At 28.0% G+C, this 24,108-nt stretch overlaps 1 protein-coding gene across 26 annotated transcripts in view; it reads right to left on the minus strand.

Moving 5' to 3' along the window:
* LOC129916930 (TLD domain-containing protein 2) overlaps window positions 1–24,108 on the minus strand; it is a 217,877-nt gene that overhangs the window by 9,619 nt on the left and 184,150 nt on the right. Inside the window, exon 1 of one of the 26 annotated variants that reach the window (XM_055997169.1) lies at window positions 15,315–16,669. The exons of 23 other annotated variants lie outside the window; for them this stretch is intronic. In XM_055997169.1, coding sequence (XP_055853144.1) covers window positions 15,315–15,536 — 222 coding nt within the window. In that variant the 5' untranslated portion in view covers window positions 15,537–16,669. Of the gene's footprint in view, window positions 1–5,214; window positions 5,358–8,960; window positions 9,345–15,314; window positions 16,670–24,108 lie in introns of those variants that run through there. 2 more of the 26 variants (XM_055997174.1, XM_055997173.1) reach the window with 2 other exon arrangements.

A 24,108-nucleotide genomic window follows, 5' to 3' on the forward strand; every position in this document is an offset into this window, starting at 1 on the left:
AACAAATAATATATCTTTGGCACTTTGGAAAACTTCTGATGCAATAAACTTGGAGAACCAAAGTCTAGTGTATTACGTACACTCTCAATCATTAGTCGAAAGAAATAGAGGGGCTAAACAATTTTATGACGAAGTAATTTCTCATGGCAAGTGATACACTTGGAGGCCTTGCCAATTACTTATATTAGCAACCAAAAAGAAAAAGTTGGTATATTTTGGATTTTAGTTATCCGCTAGAGATCGATGATTACAAAAATAACCTATAAAAAATTATAAACAAAAAAGATCAACTCAATTATTCCTATATTCGTGATCAGTCAAAAGAGATCGTTTGTCAATACTAAAATATATGTAAGTCTTCAACTACCAAAAAGGAGAAGAAACGTTGCTCACTTCATTAGGCTTTTTACATATTTTTTTGTAAATTACAAATTTTAGCACATGCTCATTTAATTATTCGCAAAAAATATTCTACCCTTGGAACCTTGGAAGTTAAGAGTGACACAGAATTCGGAACACTGATTCTGCCATTTCTAATACCTTTTTTTTATAAAATTGTACAGTCTAAATAGTTCATAAAATCAAAAACTAGCAGAAAATTTAACATCGATTAGATCGGTAAAAAAAAAATAAAATTGCTACATTCTATGGGGACTTTTCAGAGCTCAGATCAGATCATTTTATCAGCTGAAATATTAAACATTTTTGCAAGGACTGATTCATCCACCATTCATCAACTCAAAAATTCAGAGTAAAATTTTGAACAGCTTTAATGCTTTTTTTGTTCGAGTTTCTTAAATTAAAGACGCATTCAATTTACTTGACTTCTTGTTAGCTACTGTTTGTTTTTTATTTCAAAATAATATTTGCTTTGTTCAGTTCAGATTAAATTGTACTTATTTTTCAAAAGGTAAAAGAGGGTAAATTTGATTTATTCCATTTTTTTATTATGTTTTGATTCAGATAAGAATTTGCTACGCAAAAGAGGTATTCTCGTATTTAAAACAGCTAATTATATTAGATTGTAGATAAGTAAGTCAAGTGAAATTGCCTTCTGGGAACAATGATATTAATCTTTACTATCTTCTTATTTAGACTTAAATAAATTAGGCCACCAATATATTAATTACATTATAAAATGTAATAGATATATCAATTTAAAAAAGATTAAGAAAAAATTATACTAATTGCAAAATAGAAATGATGATTGAATACTCCTTGGAATACAAAAATTGTGAAATATATAACTTATTGTTTACGTTTTAAAGGTACTATTAAGATAGCTTTCTATTTGTATATGCCTCTGTTATTGGAAACTGCGTTCCATATAAAAAGTTGATTCAGTTTTATTGATTGTATGACGAATAAAAGTCCAAAGTGTCTAAAAATATTGAAATAAATTTAAATATCAATTATCTTTATTATGTTATTTTTTTATAATGTGACTTATTATACGTCAATGAAGGGGGTCTATATTTAAGACGCCCACTTTGACGTGTTAATAATGATTCATTTTTTTGAAATTGAAGTTTTTAGCAAACAAATGGAGCACGTTTTTTTTATATTTCAACACGCATTGGAAAGTACAGAGATCTGTTTGTTTAAATAATTACAAGGAGGACATACAAAAAACCATCACGATTTGTACTTTTGTATATTCATTGTATTTTCAGTTTTTTTTTTCTGATGAAAAAATTCCCATACAAATGGGGTTTTTGATTATACGATGTTTAGGTAAGAATTTATGAGAAAAAAATGCATACAAATTAGTTCATAAGTCAAAGTTATTAATTTGAAAAAAAAAAAAACAATTTTAAGAACAATGTATACACAATGGAGATATATGAAGGAAATTATTTGAAAGAACAATATTCACATATTGGATGTAGACATAAAAACTCACGTGCACCAGTCAGTTATAGAGGGTGCGTGCATTCACTACTGGAACTGGTGGTTAATTGGCAAGCATATATGGGGTGAGAAATGTAAACACGAACTTTCGTTTCTCTTGTTTTTTTTCTTTATATGCTTGTAAGTGTAATTATAAATTAAATTAATTTATAGTTTATTTAATTAAAAATGCATTATTTCACATTTACATTTATACGTACGAGTATGTTAATAATGTATGAAATTTATCACCATTAAAGAACCTTGAGTTTAATTAAACTTAGCTTTTGGCAAATTTCAATTTGACTATATCATGGAAACTTTAGTGATACATATTTTAAACATTGATGTTTAATGTTTAATTAATGAAAATCAAGAACAAATCTATTAAAATAACAAATTTTAAAGCAATACAAGTTATAGAGACAGGAAACAATTATTGTTTTTAAAAATTAAAAATGTAACGGAAAAGAAATAGGTGTGATAGAGCGAACTTCTCTCAGTTAATTTCATCGTTTTAGTTTTGGATTTGAACAAGAAGACACACATATAAAAACTTTTGAAGCTATACTAACGGCATAAAAGAGTCTTAAAAGACTCCTGATTTGATAAATGCTTTGAATATTGTATCCAACTTTAGTTACAAATTTCTTGCAACATACAAGATAACCTCAAAACACGAAAACTCTTTGGTGATAAAGAGTTTTTGACACGTAAACCCCTTGCAAAGAACTAAATTATCTTGGCTTCCTCAATACACAGTGTTGTTTGGAAGCAACATCGAAATAGGGAAGTTGTTGTCGAAAGGAAATTAACTAATTTTTAATGAGGATTGCTAGTGCGATAGAACTTTTCTCCACTCTGGATAAAGCGAACTTAACAAATAGGAACAAAATGGATGCTTTTGAAACATTTATAAGTATTAGTTTTTCGTTGTTTTGAAAAAAGTTTTGTTTATTTTAAAATCGGAGCATAATGGCATCAGATATCAGAAAATAAAACTAAAAGCTTCGTAATTCTGTAGTACAGGTTTTGACTTGAAGTAAGACTTCTATAAAGCTTTTTTAGGAACCAATTACTGTATATCTACAGCTTTTTACATTTAGTTCATTCTTTTACAAAATCTTTTGGAAAATAAATATAATGTTTTCCAAATTAAATTCATTCAAGAAAAAAATAATGTATTTTAGTACAAAAGGTGAATTTGATTTGCAAAGAGGTGAATTTGGCCTACAAATGAATTAATTTAATTAAATACGGGATAAATTTAGTTTGCAAAAGAACGAACCTAATTAGAAAAAGGGTAAATTAATGTGAAAAACATGTAGCAGAGATAACATGTTACAACGGGAAAAAAATTATTTTTTGTCTTAATTTTTCTGCAATTTTGGATAAGACTTCTATAATGGAGGTGTGGCTTTCAAAGCACGAAGTAAAAACGTTAATTTTATATTGTTTCATAGAAGCTAAAGAATGCAGATTGCGAACTTATAATTTGATCATAAGTCACGGTTCATGGGTATTTATATGAAAAAATATTATCTAACAAAAAATTGAAAGTTTTCAAAGAGGCAAATTGTAATTTAATGGTTTGATAAACAAACAAAAATTTGACACAGACGAATTTCAATTTAAAAAATATCGCAAGTAAAAATACATAATTAACACTCTTTAGATGGTAAGTTCGGTTCCAGGTGATGTAATTTAACAATTTGCAAAAGTAAAAAGGTTTACATATTCAAGATTTAGAGTGCTTTTTTAGTGAAAAGAAAAAAATTTTTCGAAATATACAAGCTTTTATTTAAATATGTACGCAGGTATGTATACCCTTTTTAAAAAAAGAGTATTTATATAGCCTTGAGTTACTTTTTTCTTAAGACTAAGTAAATTCTTATTAGAATTTGTTTGCATGTCACATTAGAATTCAAACTTTTTCTTTAATAAGATAACAATAAAACAATGAGCTGATAAAGTGGTAATTGGATTACCAACCTAATAAAAAGTGTTGGCATGCTAGATGTTATTATATTTTGACTAAAAAAAACAACAAGATACTAAGCATCTTTCTAAAAACCTACGTACCTACCTACATAAAATATGATTTATAAGTTTGTTCAACAATTATGTCACTATCTGTCTGATGACGCTAGACAGAAGTATACAATATACATTGTTTTTGACAAACAAAGATGCTAAAATCTATTATTTTTTTTTCTCGAAATAAGATTTAAATACAAAAATTAAAATATAATGGATAGTAACATAGAAATCCAATTAGTTGAATCACAATTTCGCAGACAGTTTTTGCTCTAGCGTCATGTGAAAAATTGTAGTAAATACGTAATGGATTCAATATTTCGAAACTGATTGAAACTAACTATAACCAAGAATAATGTTTCATTTAAAAGTGACAGTTTGGTTGAAATTCACCATTATTTTCATGTCAAGTACCGATTTGTATTTCATTTAAGACTGAAAATACCCAGAAGAAGACCTGCAATTTTTGCCAAATTATCTGATTTCATCATAACAAAAAGGTGTTATGTGTCATTATTACAAGCTCATCACGTGTGCCAAATCAAACTACCCTACTATACAAAAACAATAACGCTATAAACAGGGTTCATTTGCATATGAATGTCTTGCTATTCTACTATACAAAAAAAAACATGTGTCACAATGTGCCTATGCACATTGCAAAATAATTGTTTTTAGCACAAAAATATTTATCTCAATTAATTATTGTATGCAATTAAAAATGATTAAAAATGTTCAAAACAATAACAATGATGAGCTGCAGTGTACTTTTTGAAAAAGTATAGACAAATTTTAAGTTTCACAAAAATTTTATCTAAAAATAGCTATTACAGTCTTAAGAGAGCAATGATTCTAATTGCATATTTGAAAATAAAGCCTATATAGGGACTTTTGTCTGAAAATATAAATATAAATATTTTTATTTTTTTTTTTGCTGACCTTAACAATGATCGTTCACCGCCGCAGTATATTACCCTGACATCGTTCAGAGAAACTAGTATGTATATAAAACTGATCACATTAAAAATTCACATTCAGTGAACATTGACAATGACAGTGATGATGGTAAGTAGGTAGGTTATAGGGAATCAAATGTCATCGTCAATGCTTTCTGGTTTTAATAAACAAATTTATGTGGAGACTTATTGTTAGACAATGGATGGCGTATTCAATACAATTTAATTTATTTAGTTATTTAAAAAAAAACTGTCAAAATAAATCTTTCACAATGGAAAAACCTACAACGTACGAGCAAAATTGAAAACAAAAATAAAAAAAAATATTTACCTGTCTATCAACCACCGGATTTATCAATTCACACATTTTTATTTTTAATATAAATAGATTTTTTTTCTTCAATTGACACCAAAGAATGAAAACGAAAAAATCAATGCAGTTATATTATATTTGTGAAATCAAATCAATCAAAATCTAACTGTCAATATTGAATTTTCTTCAATTAAATTTGACAGTGAAAATTTTATTTTGAATAATCACGAGTTATAAATGCGTTTTGTTTTGCGATTGATTGCTGTCTAACAATTAGTAATAGAAGATTGTACAACAAACATAGACACTATATTCGACTGCGGGAAAACGTGCAGCAAAAAGAAACAACAACAATAAAAGAAACCCTGCAAAATTATAGAATTGTGTATCGAGGTTTTTATTTAACCGTCTGAATTGTACTACGGTTTGAATTGGACTGAACACTGACGTCTTTACAATTGCTTTTACTATTTTGTTTTTTGTTTTTTGCTGTTACCATTTTTCCTTATGTTTATGTACGATTTTTCTCTCCACGTAGATATAGCTTCTCTCAAATTTTATTATTTGATTTGGAGAATTGTTGTATGGATTCACTCATAATAATTGTTAAGGTAAACAATTAAAACTAAGGCACACACCGTGCAGAAAAATGTGATAATAATATTATGCGGTTAGCAGTTGCGGATTAAGATAACTTAATACCTTAGATCAGTTTTCACTTTTAACGAAACTTTTTTTTAACTGTTTTTGTGTATCTATTAAATTATTTAAATGGGATATAAATTCAATGGGTTATAATTTGGATTTTTAGTCAAATAGGGATAAAACTTATGGGTTCTTGGACTAATTGGGGCCTTTAGTGTAGATTAAGTAGGTTAAGTACTGTCATTCTAATTACCCAATTCAACCCTTCTCAAAGGGTGTTTTTTTCATGCTAGTAAGTTTGAAGAACCCCTTTTCCCCTATAAAAAATAACAATCAATAAGACATCAAATCACAAGATTTTACAATTTTATTAAAAGTTCATGACTTGAAACTATTCGTTTAACCAATGTTTACTCCAGTTAGTTGATTGTTTTAAAGGATGTATTACACGTAGCGCAATGTGAAACTAAAACTCTTCTATGTACGTCTCATTAAAGTCGAAAAAATAATTATTAATGAATTCATATCGAATAACGTTCACTGTAATATTGTGACCGTGACACGGTGATTAGTCAATTTTGAACACAATATGATAGGTAAGATGACTGCAGCAGTCAATAAACCACATATAATTGTGTAATCTATCTGCGCGGCGCGGTATTAACCTCATGTAAATTGTGGGCGCTCTACACTCGAGTTAGTGTCAAAACAACTTAAAAATGAGGGTTCATTCACCTTAATTTCGAAACAGCAAAACGAAGGTTATTGGACTTTAAAACTTTTAAAAAGTTTTAAATTTAACATTTTTTGGATAATATTTTTTTCCAAGTCCTCCTAACTAATAAAAAACTTTGGATACTTCAATTTTCTAGTTCTTCGAGTGAAGAAATTTTTTTGATGAAACGCTTTTTTGGTCGCTAGAAGTAGTTATTATTTTTATGTAAGCTCTATTGCCATTTTACCTCTTTGTACCCTTTTTGAAATTGTTTTCATTTCTGTTGCCCGGAAGCTGTCTAAGAGATAAATTAAATAGTCAGCTGAAAATTTTAAACATTTCATGCCTTGGAGGGTCCGACTCTTACGACCATAAAGTGAATAGCGAAAAAGGTAAAGGTGACCAAAACATTCCGAAGTCAGTTCTTTCATGTCTCCACATTGTTGACTTACATCTTTATTGGTTGGAAAGTTGGACCTGGGACATGAAATGTTTAAAATTTGAAGTAGGATATTTGTTGTACGGGCAGCTTCACTCTCTGTTCAAGAGAAATTCAAATTATTTGAAAAAGGGTCGAAAGTAGTTAAATGAATAAGGGAAAAGAAGATGAGAAATTGAAAGAAAACTCTTCGAAAATCTATGTCAAATTCTAAAAACTAAAGGAGTCCATCAAAACTTTTTTACTGTTTTGATCAAAAATGATAAAAGTGATAAGTCCACACAAATAAAACGCGAGAAAGTATGATTTCAAATTAAAAGTACGCCATATTTTTGATAAGGAATTATTGAACAAAAAAATGCATTTTTACTAAAGTATAATTCACCTCGAAGTTCGAAAGAGTAAAAAAATTATAAATTTTCATTGATTGGTATAAAGAACAAATTCAAGAACAAATACTTGCTATCATAATCATAAGTAGTTCCTATATTTATGGCAAGTCATTTTGAATTTCAAAATAATTATTATATAAACAAAACTTCTTAAGTGAATTAAAGGATAAACAACAAACATTTCAAATAAATACCTAATATTTTTGTTTTGGTTACTGACGTTTTATTTAAATGTAACATAGCTATTGTGTTAACATTCAACCTAAACGTCATAACTTTAAACTTGCAAAACGTGACATTTCACATTCTTTAAAAAAATAATAAACTTTGTTTTAATTTTTTGTTTTGGTTAACGACTGTTTTAAACTGATGCACTCCGGAGGAGTTCATTTAAAATCGTCATATGAAACCGGTCACTGGCAGATAAAATAAATTAAAAAAAACTAATAAAGACAAAAAAATAATAATTAGGTATAGGAATTTATGGTTAAGCAATTTAGCATGTGTTGAGAAAATCAATTAAATTCCAGTTTTGGTTTTTTTTTTTTTGTTTCAATACATAAAAACTTAATTTTTGATGTTTATTTCCTTTTTTTTCTGAAGCGACCTCCAAGTTAATAGAGTTAAATGGAATGACATTTACTTGAATGAAATTTAAAACAAAAACGGAACTTTCAAAAAGACCATCTTTGTCCTTTAGGGTTAATTTCATCCCGATTGTTTATGTCAAACTGACATATCCTTTTCGAAATACAAAAAGTTAAGTCAAGTACAAGTACCCATATACCATTATATTCGAATGAACCTAATATTAATTTGGCACATCTGCAAAATTGACATATCCACTCCACAACCCAAAGAAAGTTCAACTTTGACAAGACAGAAATATTATTTACATTTGAATAGATAAACACTATTCATAATGAAAATTCAAATGCATTTATAAATTAGCTTTCGAGTCAGTAATTTGATTTCGAAAATGAAATTCAACAACGGATTTTTCAGATAATTTAATTTAATTCAAGAATTGATTTGTTTTTGTATGAAAAAGACGACCTTATTAAAATACTTTTTTTTAAACTTTGCGCACAATGAATGTCAAATTTTTAAATCACCCTTCAAGTAAAATACATTTTTTTGAATTTACGCCTAATTGACTTTTGATTAAAATTGCAAGTGTATGCAAAGCTTAACCACATACCATCAAAATTCAATGGCAAAATAATTAAGTGTCAACAAGCCTTTAGGATCATCTCACATAACTAACGTAATATGTATAGTTCAGAACTTGGCCGCAGGTTACGGTCTTGATGCTTAGAGGGTATATGTCGAAATAAATCGAATAAATTTGAATCGTTTAATCGTGTAGAAAATAAAATCAATTTAGAGAATTAGATACAACTTTAATTCATTTATATTTCAAGCGTAATCAAGCACTTGTATCAAAAATATACACACCGCTTATGTAGGTTAAATGTAAGAAGAAACCGTTTTAACGTTATAAAAAAGTGACAATTAAAAATGCACAAAGTGTAACGCAAGCACTTCACTGATTTTGTTTCAACTAATTTACCTCCGTTGAGATTCCATTTAGCTGTGGCATAGTTGGCAGATTTTTTAAATATTTTTTTTTTTTTAATTATTTTCACTCAAATTTTGTCGAATGTAAAATTTTTGCAAATAATATTTCTTATTCAACCGGTCCGCGGTGAATCGAATGACTATACTTTTTCGTGTGCCACTTTAAGTAGAACTTTTGTTTTATTTTGAGTTGTTGCACTGTTTAACTAACTAAAATGACGTACGACAACGACACGATGGGATTTCATTTGGTGGTGGTGTTGGCGACGACCAACCGACCGGTGCAAAACATACTCTTTTTGTCTTTTTTTTTCAGTTTTGTAATTTAAGTTCGTTTAAGCGATTGGGGCGAGGAAAAACATTTAAGTCTTTCGTTGAAAGTTGTGGTACCGTAGAAAAGAGGAGATTTTTTTGTATTTATTTATTTATTTATTTAAAGTGAAATGTAAAGGGGTTATTAGATGTAAACACAACAGTTGAACTTTTCCATTAAAATAAGAATAGAATTATAAACAATGTTTACATTGTTTCGTTAAGTTAAGGAATGTTTTGAAAACAATAAGTTAAGACTTAAATTGTTAACACTTGGGCATGTGTGGGCTTGGCAATCCAGTTTGATGGCTTAAGTTAAATCAGAAAACAAGATCTGTGATTTAAATAAGATGATCTGGTTTATTGGATTTATTCTTAACCTGTTGTTATTGTATCTGACTGTTTAGCAATATGATAAACATTTATTAAATTTTGTTTAGTATGAAGGTACGCAGTTCACAAACAAAAAATAATTTAATCTAAATCTAATCCTATCATCTAAATTGAATTTTTTAATCAAGGAGGCATTTGAGTTAGTTGTGAAATCCACCACTACTAACGAAATTGTGAGATTTTTGAAGAAACCCTTCGAAAACATTCTTGCATACGAAGCTACCAAAATGATAATTTAAAGTTTTCATTCATAACCCTGTCGCTCCTGCCATATGGATTTTTCACTATAAACACTATAACCATAACATTGCACCCCAGAAATGATCATCAGTTTACCCATGATCCCAACTTCGGATGTAATAAAGATATTCTTTTTAGCGATAGAACACGAATGTGGTATGTCCTATTTACTCCCCTCCAATTTTCTTAATTGCTCTGACTATGCCCAATTATTTGATGGCTATTCGAAACTGCTTGAAGAATTACGAGAAGGCGCCAATAAAACCATACATTAATTCCCTATTAACACTCTATATACTTTTGGATATTAAGAAATGTTCTAAAAATTTGTATTTAATTTCCCAAAATTCAAATCATAATGCAATTATGAACCTTAACCGGAATTAATTTCACTCGTACAGAAAATGTAATGAAAAAAAAAAGTGTCTGCAAAATGTTTTCCCAATACCAATAAAGTTTCCGAGAGAAACATCAGAAAATAACTCACAATCCGAGTTATCTAATAAAACCACATTCCTAGAAACAACATAGCCACTAATATATTTATTTTTAGAAAAATAACGGTTAAATATAGAATGACGTTTAACATGCATTCTTCAATAATGTCTTTCGTACAACCCGCTTCTCAGCGAAAAATCCAGTCTTCTTTCAATGATCTTGTTAAAAAGTTAAACTATTCAGTCTTTTGAATTAAGCAACAATTTATGTCATTTATTGTTTTATTTTTTTTCATTTATTAAAAATGAATCAACACGTGCGAATATAAATTTAAAATTCCAAATCTATTCATAATTGTGTTTAACGATGCCAACGACACTAAATTCCACTGCAATATAAAACCGGCAGGTGTAGATCTTTGTATATGTACTTTGTTTCGCAACAGTTTTTTTTTATTGTTGTAAGTTGGTGTAAAAATACTTTACTGAGACAATTTTCATGTTTTCTTCTTGTTTTTTGTTTGAAAAGAAAAAAAAAACAGGTGAAATAAGTTCAAAGTCTACAATTCTTACTTTTTTGTTGTTTATCTTAACGAGTTTAGATTAAAAGTACACAAAATATAGAGAAAAAAGAACATAACATGCGTTGTTACTTGTAGTCTCTAATCCCCAAACACACCAGACTAATATAATTATTTTTTCGTTTTAAAGAAACAAACTATAGGAAAGAACTAAGACTTAAATGGGCTCGTTTTAAAGGTTAACGTCCCCGCAGTGTAATCAGACATTTCTTCTGTCTGGTTGTTGGGTATATTTGCATTTTATGAGATGAAAAATTCTAAAAATAAATTTCTATGTGCTACCGGAAAACCGGTCAGTAAAAAAAAAAAAAAAAAAAATCAGTGCAATAGGTGGATTTATTTTTGTTTCCGCCTTATATGAACGTGATGTGGGTCAGAGTATATAAAAATAAATAAATGTGAGCACAAATTGTACTTAAACACAACAACGTGTACGTATATTTTGTTTGAATTATAAGCTAGAGATAGGCTTGACGATAATTTTGTATATGGCATTCTAGATTTTATATGGAAAATGCTACTCAGACTGTAGGAGAAAGTTGTTTTAACTACTTTTCCAATATTTTATGGAATGCTATTCAAGCTAAATATAACAGTGCATTTTTTAATTAGAATTGAATTTGAGATGACCCTTCACCATTGGTTATTGAAAATAGAAAATAGGTATATTTTCAGAAACGCATTTTATTTAGATGTAGACTCGAGAACCAAGAGAATTGATTGAAACTCAATTTGTGAGAGTTTGCAATTCTATCATTTTTAAAGTGAGGACAATGTTGACATTTGAATCATTTATTTGCAAAACATGATAAGTCCACTTTTTTTCAAAATTCGTTTTTTTGACTAAATTTGTACTCCAGGGATAACCACGTCTGTCTTTAAAATATAAAGTATCTACCTTATCTATATCCGATTTTACAGCTACGCGAAATATTTTTTTAGTATCAAAAACAGAATAAGTCCCGGACTTATCATCTTTTGAAAATAAACAACAGCTTCTTTTTGAGTAAATGGTATATTAGATTAATGGCTGAAAATCTTAAGTTTAAAGCTACTTTAAAGTTAAATAAGAAGTCCGGACATTGTATTTTATTCTCAAATACAATTGTTTGATAGACTGGGGCCAAAAGCAAAATTCCATATCCATTTAAAAACTAATTTCACATCCGTTTATTTTCAAAGTATGATAAGTCCAAAAGCGTTTTTATTTTTTATCTTTTGAGCTATCGCTCCAAAAATTAAAAACGAAACGGTATTTTGTAGCTAGGCAAGAGTTCTACAGAATATATTTTTTTTATAAATTTTTCTACGCATATCAAAAGAAAATAGAACGTTTTTTTCTTCTCCTGAAAAATTTAAAATCATGGACTTATCATGTTTTGCAAATAAATGATTCATTTGTGCAGCAAAATATAAAAATTTGACAATTTTCTTTAAAACTCAACTTTAATATTAATAAATAAAAGTCATCCAACTAACACTTTTCCAAAAAGGTTAATTTTGTCTAAAAAAAAATCGGAACCAAACACACATTTTGACTTGCGATATAGGTACTATGTATAGGGCAAGTTTAGGATTCGTAAAAAAAATCGAACTCGAGATAACAATTTTACATGACATTACGATGATGGAGAATGCCAAAAAAGTGGGTCCGGCAATTCTGTCTGTCTGTCTGTCTGTGTGTCTGTCTCTATCTGGATCTGCAGCCTAAACGAGTGAAGAGATTTTCTTCAAACTTGGTAGTTAGCAGTTTTTGGTGATTCCCTAGAGGGGAAATTGAAATTTTTTTTTTTATGACCAAAACTAACGGTACCTGCCATATAACGGAAATAGAAAAGTTAATTTTTTTCAAAAACGGCTCTAACGATTTTGATTAAAATTTTTGTGTGTAGTACTGCACATAAGAGCCAACTTATTAAATAAAAAAATATTTTTTGTACCGTTATTAACGGTACCTGTCATAGAACGGTTTTTTTCGTTTCTGAATATCTCGTACAAAATTAACCCGATTTAAATGAAAATTTGTATACAAAAGTGTGTAAGTAAAGATAATATTAAAATTTTAGAAAATTTTCAAAAAACGCATTTTTGGTTTTTTTAAAAATATTTCAAAATTTTTTTTTGAAAAATCAATTTTTTGAAAACGGATCAATGAAAAATTTTGAAATTTAGTTTTTATGTGTAAATTCATTATTTCTTCAAAATGGCATACCAATTTTTTTTTTTTTTAAATGTTAAAACATTTTTATATATAAAAAATTATTTTTTTAAAAAACGGCTCCTACAATTTTCGAAAATTTTTTTCTAAAAATACCTTTTTATACAAGAAATAAAATGGCATATTTGTTTTTTTTTTTAAGATAATGTATGACGGAGTTTAATTAATTATAAAAACCGATTTAATTTTTTTATACTACTTATGAAATTTCTTCAAAATATCAAATTTTAAATTTCTTGAATAAAAAGCTTTAACATTATAGTTACTTTAAGCATGAGAGCAAGTACGTGCGACCCCAGTCGTGCAATTTATTTCTATCGGTTTTGTAACCTAGTTTTTATACAAATTTGTCTACCATCATTTAGAGCGAATTCGCATATATGGTAAAACACATTAAAAGATAATTAATAACTTATAGAAAAAAAATTATGAAAAAAGCAATGAAAAGTGCATTTTTTCAAAGTGTCTATCAGGGTATAGAACGCAATATTTTTCGTTAAGTTAATTAAAACAAAAAAATTGACCGAATTTGTACTCTTGTTGAGCTACCACATACGATTGTAATCAAATAAATATTCACTATAACGATCAACATAAAATGTTTGAAGGTACTCATTCAAAATTATTTCGTTTCTGCCCTATTGTATGCAACGGTTTTATTTATTTTCTTTTTAAATAGAAAAACTGGATGTTTTATTTTCTAGAAAAACTTTTTTGGTCAGTAAAAAATTGGCATTCTTGATTTCTAAATTTGAGCATATCAAATGTTGAGTTTCTTTTTGGAAATTTTGATTTTCTAAATCACATCAAACCCTTCAAGTTCTGTTTAGTTAATAAGTACTAGAAAAAAAAAAACACATTAAAAAGACAGTTTAATCTTTAATGAAAGTGAACAATCACAATTAAAGTCGATACAATTAACCCAAGCAAGGTAATCTTTCGGAGAGGAAATTCTCGGATTTCATACAAAATATGATTCGAGGTGTATTTCTGACAGGTAAAAACTGTCCGATTCGGATGAAATCGGACAACATCCGCTCCGACGGATTACCTCTAAAGGGCCGAGTGACGAAAAAGAAGACTGTCCTTTCTTAAAGACGACGGATGGCTACCGTAGGTATAATATGTTTATGCAAGTAAGTGAAATTTTTTTTTTCTTCGATACTATAAGTGAAAGTTACCAACAAAAATAATAAAAAATGTTGTAACCATTTTCCTATTAAATAATATTTTATTTATCTTAAAAGAGCAGCTTCAGCCCTTGAAAATAAAGAAATAGATAGTTGTTTAGTTGTTTATTAAGCTACCAAAAAGTACATACAAGTTTAGAATTAGAAGGTTAAGGAAGTAGAAATAAGTACCTAAACCTCTTCCGACAAAAGCAAATGCTTTATTCTGTCTTAAATCCCAAAAGCAATTAAGATAAGAACGCTTCAAATTTAACTAATGCCAAAGGTACTAACTTGTCAGCCTTTGATTGCTAATCAAATTACGAAATTTATAAAGAAGACCACTTAACTAAATAATTTAACTAGATATATTGTTAAATTAATGTGTCAAGGTTGCATATCGGCTATTTTAAGAATCAGGGTTATAATTAAGAAAATAATATTCAATCTGATATATGTACAAAAAAAAGTATGTGATACTTAATTCGTATACATCACTTCGTCATCATCATAAACAAGAAAACAATCTCAAGAACAAATTAATATTCTATTTAACCTTAGAATCGGTTTGAGAAAAAAATTTTATAGGTACCTATATGTATAAAAGTATAAAATGTAGATCTAAAGAGAAGTTTGCTGACGTTATTGTTACTTCATTTCCTTCCTTTTAAGGGGATATCAAGTGGACCTATGAAAACGTTTTTGAAGTCTCTTAAAAATATAAAAGGAGGTGTAATTGGTAGGTGATTTAGTTTCATCGGCCCATAACATAGGAAGATGTTTAGTTAGATGTTAGTACCTATATTGGCACCTATAAGTTTACCTAAAAAATTCAAAGAGACAAGATAAAACACCAATAAATTGCATCACCAATAAAAGCAAATACAAACATTGCTTTAAAGTATAATCGAATACTGATAAATGTTACCTACAATAAAAAAAAATACAACGTACACAATATTGTTATTATTTGTTTAACTTGTTCAGAGAACTCACCGTTTCTAGCATTTCACCGCTTTCATCTAATCGACCTTCAACACTTCCACCATCATTACTCTCATCAAGTAGAAGTGGCGGTGTGGCAGGCCGACTCTTTGGAGCCATAACCGATCGTGGCAGAATAAATCTACCGTAACGTACATAAAGCCATCGACCCCATTTTCGACTGGCAGCGCCAACAACGGCCACAGCCGCAACCATTGCGATAAAAAACCACATATTTGACCGATAATATTATGATGATGTGGGGAGTAGATAGATCAACTTTATCTTCTATTTATAAGTGAGGTATGTATTTCGAAATGAGGGCACCACCCCTGGGAGGATTAATATAAGGGCAAATACAACACAACAGGTGGCGGTGGTGGTGGTGTGGTGATAATGGGAATAATGTTGCTATATGTATTTTTTTATCATTGCCTTGGAATGAAATGTTTGTAAACAAAGAAAAAACAAACAATTTCAAGCGATTAAAGCTTTTTCAATGCAAGAGCTTGTTTGCGTTGCAGAGCCGGTGTTTTTTTCAACAATAATAACAGTGTGGGGAGAATTACTTCCAAAAAGCTTCACACACTTCCACTAAAACGTGTTTGATGAATATAGTTGTTTTCTTTCTCTCTCTCTGCTTTGTGTAAGCTTTTAACGTGGTGTTTTTTTTTTTGTATTCAACTGGAATGAAGTCACTTTTCATCACATACACACACAATTGATGGAATTTCCTTCATTTGAGTCTTATGACTTTTATTAAAATAGAAACTTATTTGTTTTTTGATTGCATTTTAATCCACAAATTAATTTTAATAGATAAAATTATTATTTTGCATCTTAATCATAATACAAAATATCAAATCAAACGACTTGTTTAACGTTTCGATAAGAAGCAAATTTGGCACGACCAACGAAAAGAAAAAAACCTGTACTTCTGCTGTCAAAACTAGTATGGTTGTGCTTTTTTTTCCTGCTGCTATTTGGCTCTGTTCTGTTGGTTTGTAAATGGCATATGGGAATATAAGCTTGGGTGGGGAGGTGGATGGTAAGACTTGAAGGTGAAATTTGTGAAAAGCACATTTAAACGACAAAATGCAAATGTTTGACATTTCGATTGAAAATTGGAAAGAGTTTTATTTGTGTTTGTATTGAGTAGAAGAAACTCACCATACTCACACAAATTTAAACCATTCACAAAAGTGTGGGGAAAATGCTTTTTTATGAAAGGAAATCAGCTGAAAGTTTATAGCTATATGTACGTTTGGACTTGTTTGGATGTTTTGGAATTTTAAATTAAAGTGGGTATTGAACTTAAAAGTATGGATGCCACTTTGTTGAAATTAATTGTGTTAAATTGATTTTAAAAAATTGCAATTTGGGTTTTTTTTTTTCTTAGTTTTTGATAGGTTCAATTATTGTGAAGAATACCTAAATTGTGACATGGGATTCGTTATTTAAGGTTTTTTTCGAGAATCAAGTTTTTAAGTGAAAAAACTATTTCAAAATATAATAAAAATAAAATCCCTTAATTTTTGCAGATTTTTATTTAGACGCTAGATGGCGCCCCAAGATAGATATTTGCTAAGAGTTTAGATTTATGTATTTAAAAGAAAAAAAGATCTTGAGAAACAAGACCTATAGGATGCTTAAGATTGTGATAGATTTGTTCAAGAATGGAACATTATTTGTATATTGCCATTTCAGGAGCAATTTAAAAAAAAATTGAATTCAAACAAAAAAAGACATAAAGTACAATTTAAATAAAGTTACAATATCACGTCATACGTTTTTTTATGGCCAAAAGTTTCTTAATTTAATATGAAGTTAATCGAAGATTTGTATAGTTTAAAAGGTTTAACAAAAAAAGTTTTACTTTTTTCAAGATTAAGAATAATTTAAATCTGAGCCATTTTTCACGAATGTCAAAATGACGACATGGAACCAGATGATGTGGCAATCATACTATGTTGCAACACAACTGCATAGAAAAGAATAAACTTTGAATGAATATATGCATACATTTAATTGAATTGAAGTGATTGGATTTGCATATGATGTGCATTGTGGAAATAGAAAGTTTTCATACCTATGACATGGAGGACTGATTTTAGAAAGTATGTACCTAACTATGTAGTAAGTAATTGAGTGTTATAATAGGTGTTGATAGAATGTCATTGCATTTGAAACATAAAAACAGAAAAGACTGTTTAACATAAATGTAACGAAGAGCAAACAGATACACAAGAGCTTTGTTCATGTTTTGTTAATATGGTATTGGGTACAAAACAATTCCGACAAGTGGTTGTGAAGGGTCTTAACTCTTAAGTCTATACAAATTCAACTTGTACATAATTGAATCGAAATTTTTAGACTCACACCTACTTCTGCTCTATTTTACTTTTTGACAAAAGTCATCAAGTCAGATTTAGTAAGAATAAATTTTAAATTTCATCCTAAAAAAAGTAAGAGATTATTGTATGTTCCTAGCAATTTTAGGCATGTTTACCACGCCTACTTACTGGATGCGTTTTTAGATAAAATGTAAGTTTTAGATCAAACCTAACAGTTTTTATTATATCTACCTACCTTAAATATTGATATAACTATGAAAAATATCACTAATTTATACTCTGATAAAAAAAATTGGTGAAAAGAAAGTCAATCTCTATCTGACTTCAGGATAGTAATTTAAATTTATATACAGAATTAATTATAAGTTTCAACTTTTTACTGGTTCGTCTAGTTTAATCTGCCATTTAATTAAATCTTCTAAGACCAGACATACTGTTATAATGTCCTTGCTTCTAGTTAGAGCTAGAATTATAAAAAAAAGTATAGCTATCTAACGTTCAAGTAGCTGCAATATTTATTTAAAATTAATAAAAAAAGATCCAAACCTATAAATTAAGTCTTGTGACTTTGCACATTTTAATTAAAGACTCAAACTGGTTCTTGCAGATAAATTGTTTAAAGTATCAAACAAGAAGAGGAAACAAATATGTATATATTTTTTTGAAACGAAAAGATAATTAAATTCAAGAATTTTTCTTGTTTAATATCTTTAAATAAAAAAAAAATAAAATAAAAATCTTTACTAATTGAACCCACAAAAAAAAAATGTCAGACCAAGTAATTGGAGCATTTACTTTAGGTATAGCCCAGAGAGTGGTACTTGAACTGGTTTAATGTTATCAATTAATTTGTAAGAAATATTTAAATATATCAAGAAAATTTCAAAAATTTAATGTGCAACATAAACAACTTTGATTATCAGAATATTGTAATTTTCAAACGTGATAAATGTTTTATACTTAAAGATGATTTTATAAAGTTGACACTTAAATTTTTATATTATAATATAATTATTATTTTCTAGTTACTTATATTTGTATTCAAAAACCAATAGAAACTTATTTCCCTTTTTAATATTATAGTTTTTGTTTTAACGACTATGATTCATTTAAGGTTGATTTTAGATTGTTGATTTTTTTACAGCTCACCACAATATATTGAGCTGTACAAAATTGCACCATGAAATTGCACAAGTCAAAAGGTCTTGAAGTTCCTATATTCAAATCCATTAGTTCACTATAATGAGTTCAGTGCCTTTTTTCCCGCATTAAAATTGAACCATGGTTTTATAAAGGTTGTTAAAGGCTTATCACGTTTAACTTTTGTAACAAATTTTGAAGGTTTTTTTCTATAAAATTTGTATTTAAACTTGTATACGTGTAGTGAAAAGTGTTTGCTTTAAATTTAAGCAAGTTTTAAAAAAAGCAGCACATTTATGATTGTGAAAACAAGTGAATATAAACAAAAGAAGCTTATAAAATTGTTTTTTTTTTTGTTTATCATTTACAAATAACATTTTTCCGCTATAAAAGAAAAAAAAAGGTGTTTAAACAACAATTCTTTAAAATTCCTTTCCAGCTGTTCCATCAATTGATTACTGCATGTGTGATCTGTTTTAATGTTCTTTTTTTGTTTTTGCCAAGCGCGATATTGTTTAAAATAAAATGCGCACATTGTGTGAAAAAACAAAAACACCTATTGATACAGTTAAAATATAGCTTTTTTTCATTTTTAAATCGGATTTTTTGGTTATTGATGAAATTTCACATTTTAGCTTGGAATGTCTGAATACTAAGAAAAAAACCAAGGCTATTTCCGTATTTAAAAACTAAAAGTTCAAAGATGCTATCAATTGTTAATAAATTGGATAATTAACTTTGCATATAACTTCAGGGCTCAGGGGGCGTACATAAGTTGAAATTTTGATGGAAAAATATAATCTTTTCTAATTTGTATAGACAAGATCCGCGTTAACTTAATAGAATCACACATTTTACGAGAAATGGTTCTTTTAGGTTTTATTCTGCAGTTTTCGGAAAAAAAACAACACAAAATTGTTATTGCAAATAAACAAATGTTTGCATTAAAAATAATGCTATTATAATTTAAAAAAAAGTTCATTAAAAAAATCAATGCAAAATGAGTTTAATTTTTTTTTAATAATTGTCGAATCTCTTACAATTTTGACTATTTGGCCTTACATTAGCTTTAAAAATTCGACAGATACCTATAAAACAATAAAATAAAATTATAAAATGTTTAATGCATACATTTTATAGGTATTGAATCTTTTTTTAAGGCAAATATTATTATTTGAAATACAAAATTTATTTTTAATGCAATTTTTTTAATGCATTTTTTTTTTTCATTTGCCAATACAAAATTTTATTTTCAATTCAATTTTGTTTATATTATTTGTAATTTGTATAGTTAATATAATTTTTCTTCTGTTTTATATTAAAACGGCAAAGTAGTCTCATTAATATTTGATAAAATAATTTGAGCAGGTATTGGAATCAATTGTGACTTTTTGGGAAAATAAATTGATGTCGGATTTAGCCTTAAACAGCTTTTTTAAGCCGAATAAATTAAGCCGAGTCAAAAATTTAAACATATTTTTGAATTTCAGAAGTTTTTTTTAATTTTATTTTGTGAAGGACTTTTTCTATTAGACAACAGTGGGAGAAAATATAACATGAAAGTAAAAAATTTTATGAGTGGAATGTAAATCGAAAACCTTTGAAATTAGCATTTATACGCTATAATTAAAGCAAATAAATTATCATGATATGTAAACTCTTCCTGTGTCATGTATATTTTTATACCTTGGGGGTTGATTATGATTCTATACTGAAACTATCTTTGGACCGAAGCCAATTGACTTTGTTATCTCCATTTAAACTAGCGTCTGTCATACTAATCATTTTGTTCATAGACATTTTTCTCCAACCATTTTTTGTATACATAAATTTATAAATCAAAAGCAATAAAATATATTTTCCTTTTAAAAATTTGGCAAAATTCCAAAGAATGTGTAATAAATGTCTAAAATTAACTCTGTGTACATAAAACGTATAATCAAAATGTAGATACACCAATCAATTATTTTCTCAAAATAAAAATAACAAAAAAAAGCAACACAATTTTGCTGACCATTTGCCTTGAACTTTCAAATACCTATTCGATTTGTTTCTTTTTCTTTAGTTATTTTTTCTGTCTAAACAATTCCTACACTTAATTAAAAGTTTTATTTTTAGCTAAAAAATTTCGACAGAAAACTTTTAAGCGCAAAAGCAATTTGATGAAATTTTATCAAGTTGGATTAACAATTAAAATTTAAATGAAAATGAGTAATAATTTTGAAAATTTTACAATTGGCATGGCGATGAATTGTTTTGTTTTCAAAAAAATTACTCATAGAAGAAAAAAAAATTATTCAAAAATTGTTTTCTTGTTAATTGTAATTTTTTTTTGGTTAAGAAAACATTACTTTATTTACTCGTTTTAAGTCCACGAAATACACCTGTCAATTAAGAAAATCAGGTGAATAAAAGCTGCTGCAAATCATTTTTAAAAATAGAAAAACTAAATGAATCAACTTCCAACATTTGACAAGTGACAAAATATTTGCTATGAGTCAAGAATTATTTCACAAGTTGGTGCTTCGTTGATGACACAAAAAAAATTGAATATTTTTCTCGGTCACTATTGTCAGAACCTGCTTGAATCTTATTGGAAATTATCTTGAAAAAAAAAAATGATCCTGGGAATTTAAGGCTTAATTAATTCACTCTCCATTAAATTTAAATTCGCCATTTAAAATGGGAAATTTTAAAATTCGCATGCTATTTGACGATTTTTCAATTTTTAATGGCGACTTTAATTGAATCATTTATTTTCAAAACATGATAAGTCCACTTTTTTTCGAATTCGTTTTTTTGACTAAATTGTTACTCTAGGGATAACCACGTCTATCTTCAAAATAATGAAGTATCTACTCCATCTATATCCGATTTTACAGTTAAGCGAAATATTTGTTTTAGGATCAAAAACAGGATAAGTCCCGGACTTATCATCTTTTGAAAATAAACAACAGCTTTTTTATGTGTAAATGCTATATTAAGCTACTGGCTGAAAATCTTAAGTTTAAAGTGTCTTTAAAGTTAAAGAAGCACTCCGGACATTATATTTTAATCTCAAATACAATTTTGTGATAGACTGGGGATGAAAGCAAAATTGGGTACCCATTTTAAAACTAATTTCACATCCGTTTATTTTCAAAGTATGATAAGTCCAAAAGCGTTTTTATTTTTTATCTTTTGAACTATCGCTCCAAAAATTAAAAACGAAACGGTATTTTGTACCTAGGCAGAAGTTCTACAAAATATATTTTTTATAAATTATGCTACACACATCAAAAGAAAATAGAACGTTTTTTTCTTCTCCTGCAAAATTTAAAATAATGGACTTATCATGTTTTGAAAATAAATGATTCAATTATAATGGAGAGTGAATACATTGGGCCAAAGTCAAATTTATCTGGGAGTTCTTTAGTAAAGGGAATGATTGCAAGAGAATTTAGATATTTTTTGCCAGATGAAATTTAAGAAAGAATGAAATTTCAAGGGCATCAAATCCATTCCTTCAGAGATTCGAGGAAGGGCTTAGTACTGAGTGTGTTTTGGTTTAAGTTATCTGCTAAAATACACAAAATCTTGAATTTAATTTCCTAGTTTTTTATCTTAATTTTTTTTGTATTTATTTGTTTATGATGATTTATGGTTTGGTAGTTTAAATTTTTTAAAATAACAAAAATCTTCTATAATACTATAATTCATGTTCTAATTTTATTCAAACAATTATGTGAACATAATATCCTCCAACTATTACATTTACATCATAATAACTACACATATTATAGATTTTAATAAAAATAACTCATTAGCCAACACCTTATTGTATTACATAAAAAAAAAAACAACGACACCTCTCATATCGAATTAACCATAGCAAAATCAATAACCAAGTTTTGGATTTAAATTTCATATTTCAACCGATGCGATCGATGTGTAAATAAACAAACCGCATATCGCAACACAATAAGGTTGTACATTAGGAACGCATAGTTAAAATTTTACGACATTTTATGCATTTAATTTAAAATGAGAAAATAAAACCTTAACTTTATAAATGCAATATTATGGCATTGGATGCATTACAATATTAACATTTTTTTTTATTATTATTTTCAACGAAAAAAAAAAAACAAGGTGGAGGTTCCTACAGAATATCAGCGAATTACTATTCACCGTGTGATATTGTTTATCTATGCTTATCACGGTTGCAACAGACGCACGAAATGATGAAATGAAAACACAAAAAACTAAATAACTTTTAATTAAAAATGCATCTCGCATATTATGGTTACGAGTAAAAATTTTAAATTTTCTTTGTAGAAGATATTATTTTAGATTAAAATTAAATTATCAGTGTCGGAGAAGTCAAAGAGCAAAATGACACCTTTTAAAAGATACCTATACTTTTGTATAAATTTCTCTTTCTAATTAATTTTGTTTTTCATCAATTTTGAAAAAAAAAATTGAGGTTTGGTTGGGTAGTTTCAAAGCACTCAAAAATATTTTAAATTAAAGTTTTGGAGAAAGGTTTTAATACCTTCAGGTAGGTCCTTCTTTTTACTGTGTATCGGTCGCTTTTAAAAAAATTCCTAGAAAATATTGTAAATTGAAGTTTTTTTTTTATAAAGAATCAAAATTGAATGACAGATTTGACAAGCATGAAAAAACTTATTTTAGATACTCAAAATTTTTGATTACAAAAATTGTGATAAATGTCGCAAATAATAACCCAACTTTTAAAATCTAAACGATTTTTGAATCGTCATGGTACAGTTTTCTTAAAATCTCACTTCCTCGCAAATTACTAAAACGATTTTAACGAACATTTTTGTAGTGTACCTTTGTGTATTTGAGTAGCCCTAATATCAAAAAACAGCATTTTTGTTTACAAAATTTTCATTTTTTTGAAAAATCAAATTTTTGAAAACGGATAGATGAAATAAATTTAAAAAAAATATATAAAGGTACAAATTTATACATAGGTTCAAAAATTTATATTTAAACTATATATCTAAAATTTTGTATACAAAATTTTAAATTTTTTTATACAAAAGACACAGTTTCGGGTGCTACACGAATGTTACGATTTTTTGGGAGTCTACAATTTAAAACACAACTTTTTGTGTCTCTTGATTATAGGAAAACGCGAAAACAAATTCTATTTACAAATCTCTGTTATCGTAAGAGGTCTCTACGCTTATTGACGCGTAGATTCTGAGGATGTAGTCACTTTTTATTTTGGAGATAGCTTTTGGGGATCTACCAGTGATTTTATACCCTATTTTTACCCCTAAGAGACCTGCAGATCCTGTAAA

This window comes from Episyrphus balteatus, chromosome 3, assembly GCF_945859705.1.
Source record: "Episyrphus balteatus chromosome 3, idEpiBalt1.1, whole genome shotgun sequence".
NCBI classification, from domain to species: Eukaryota; Metazoa; Arthropoda; class Insecta; order Diptera; family Syrphidae; genus Episyrphus; species Episyrphus balteatus.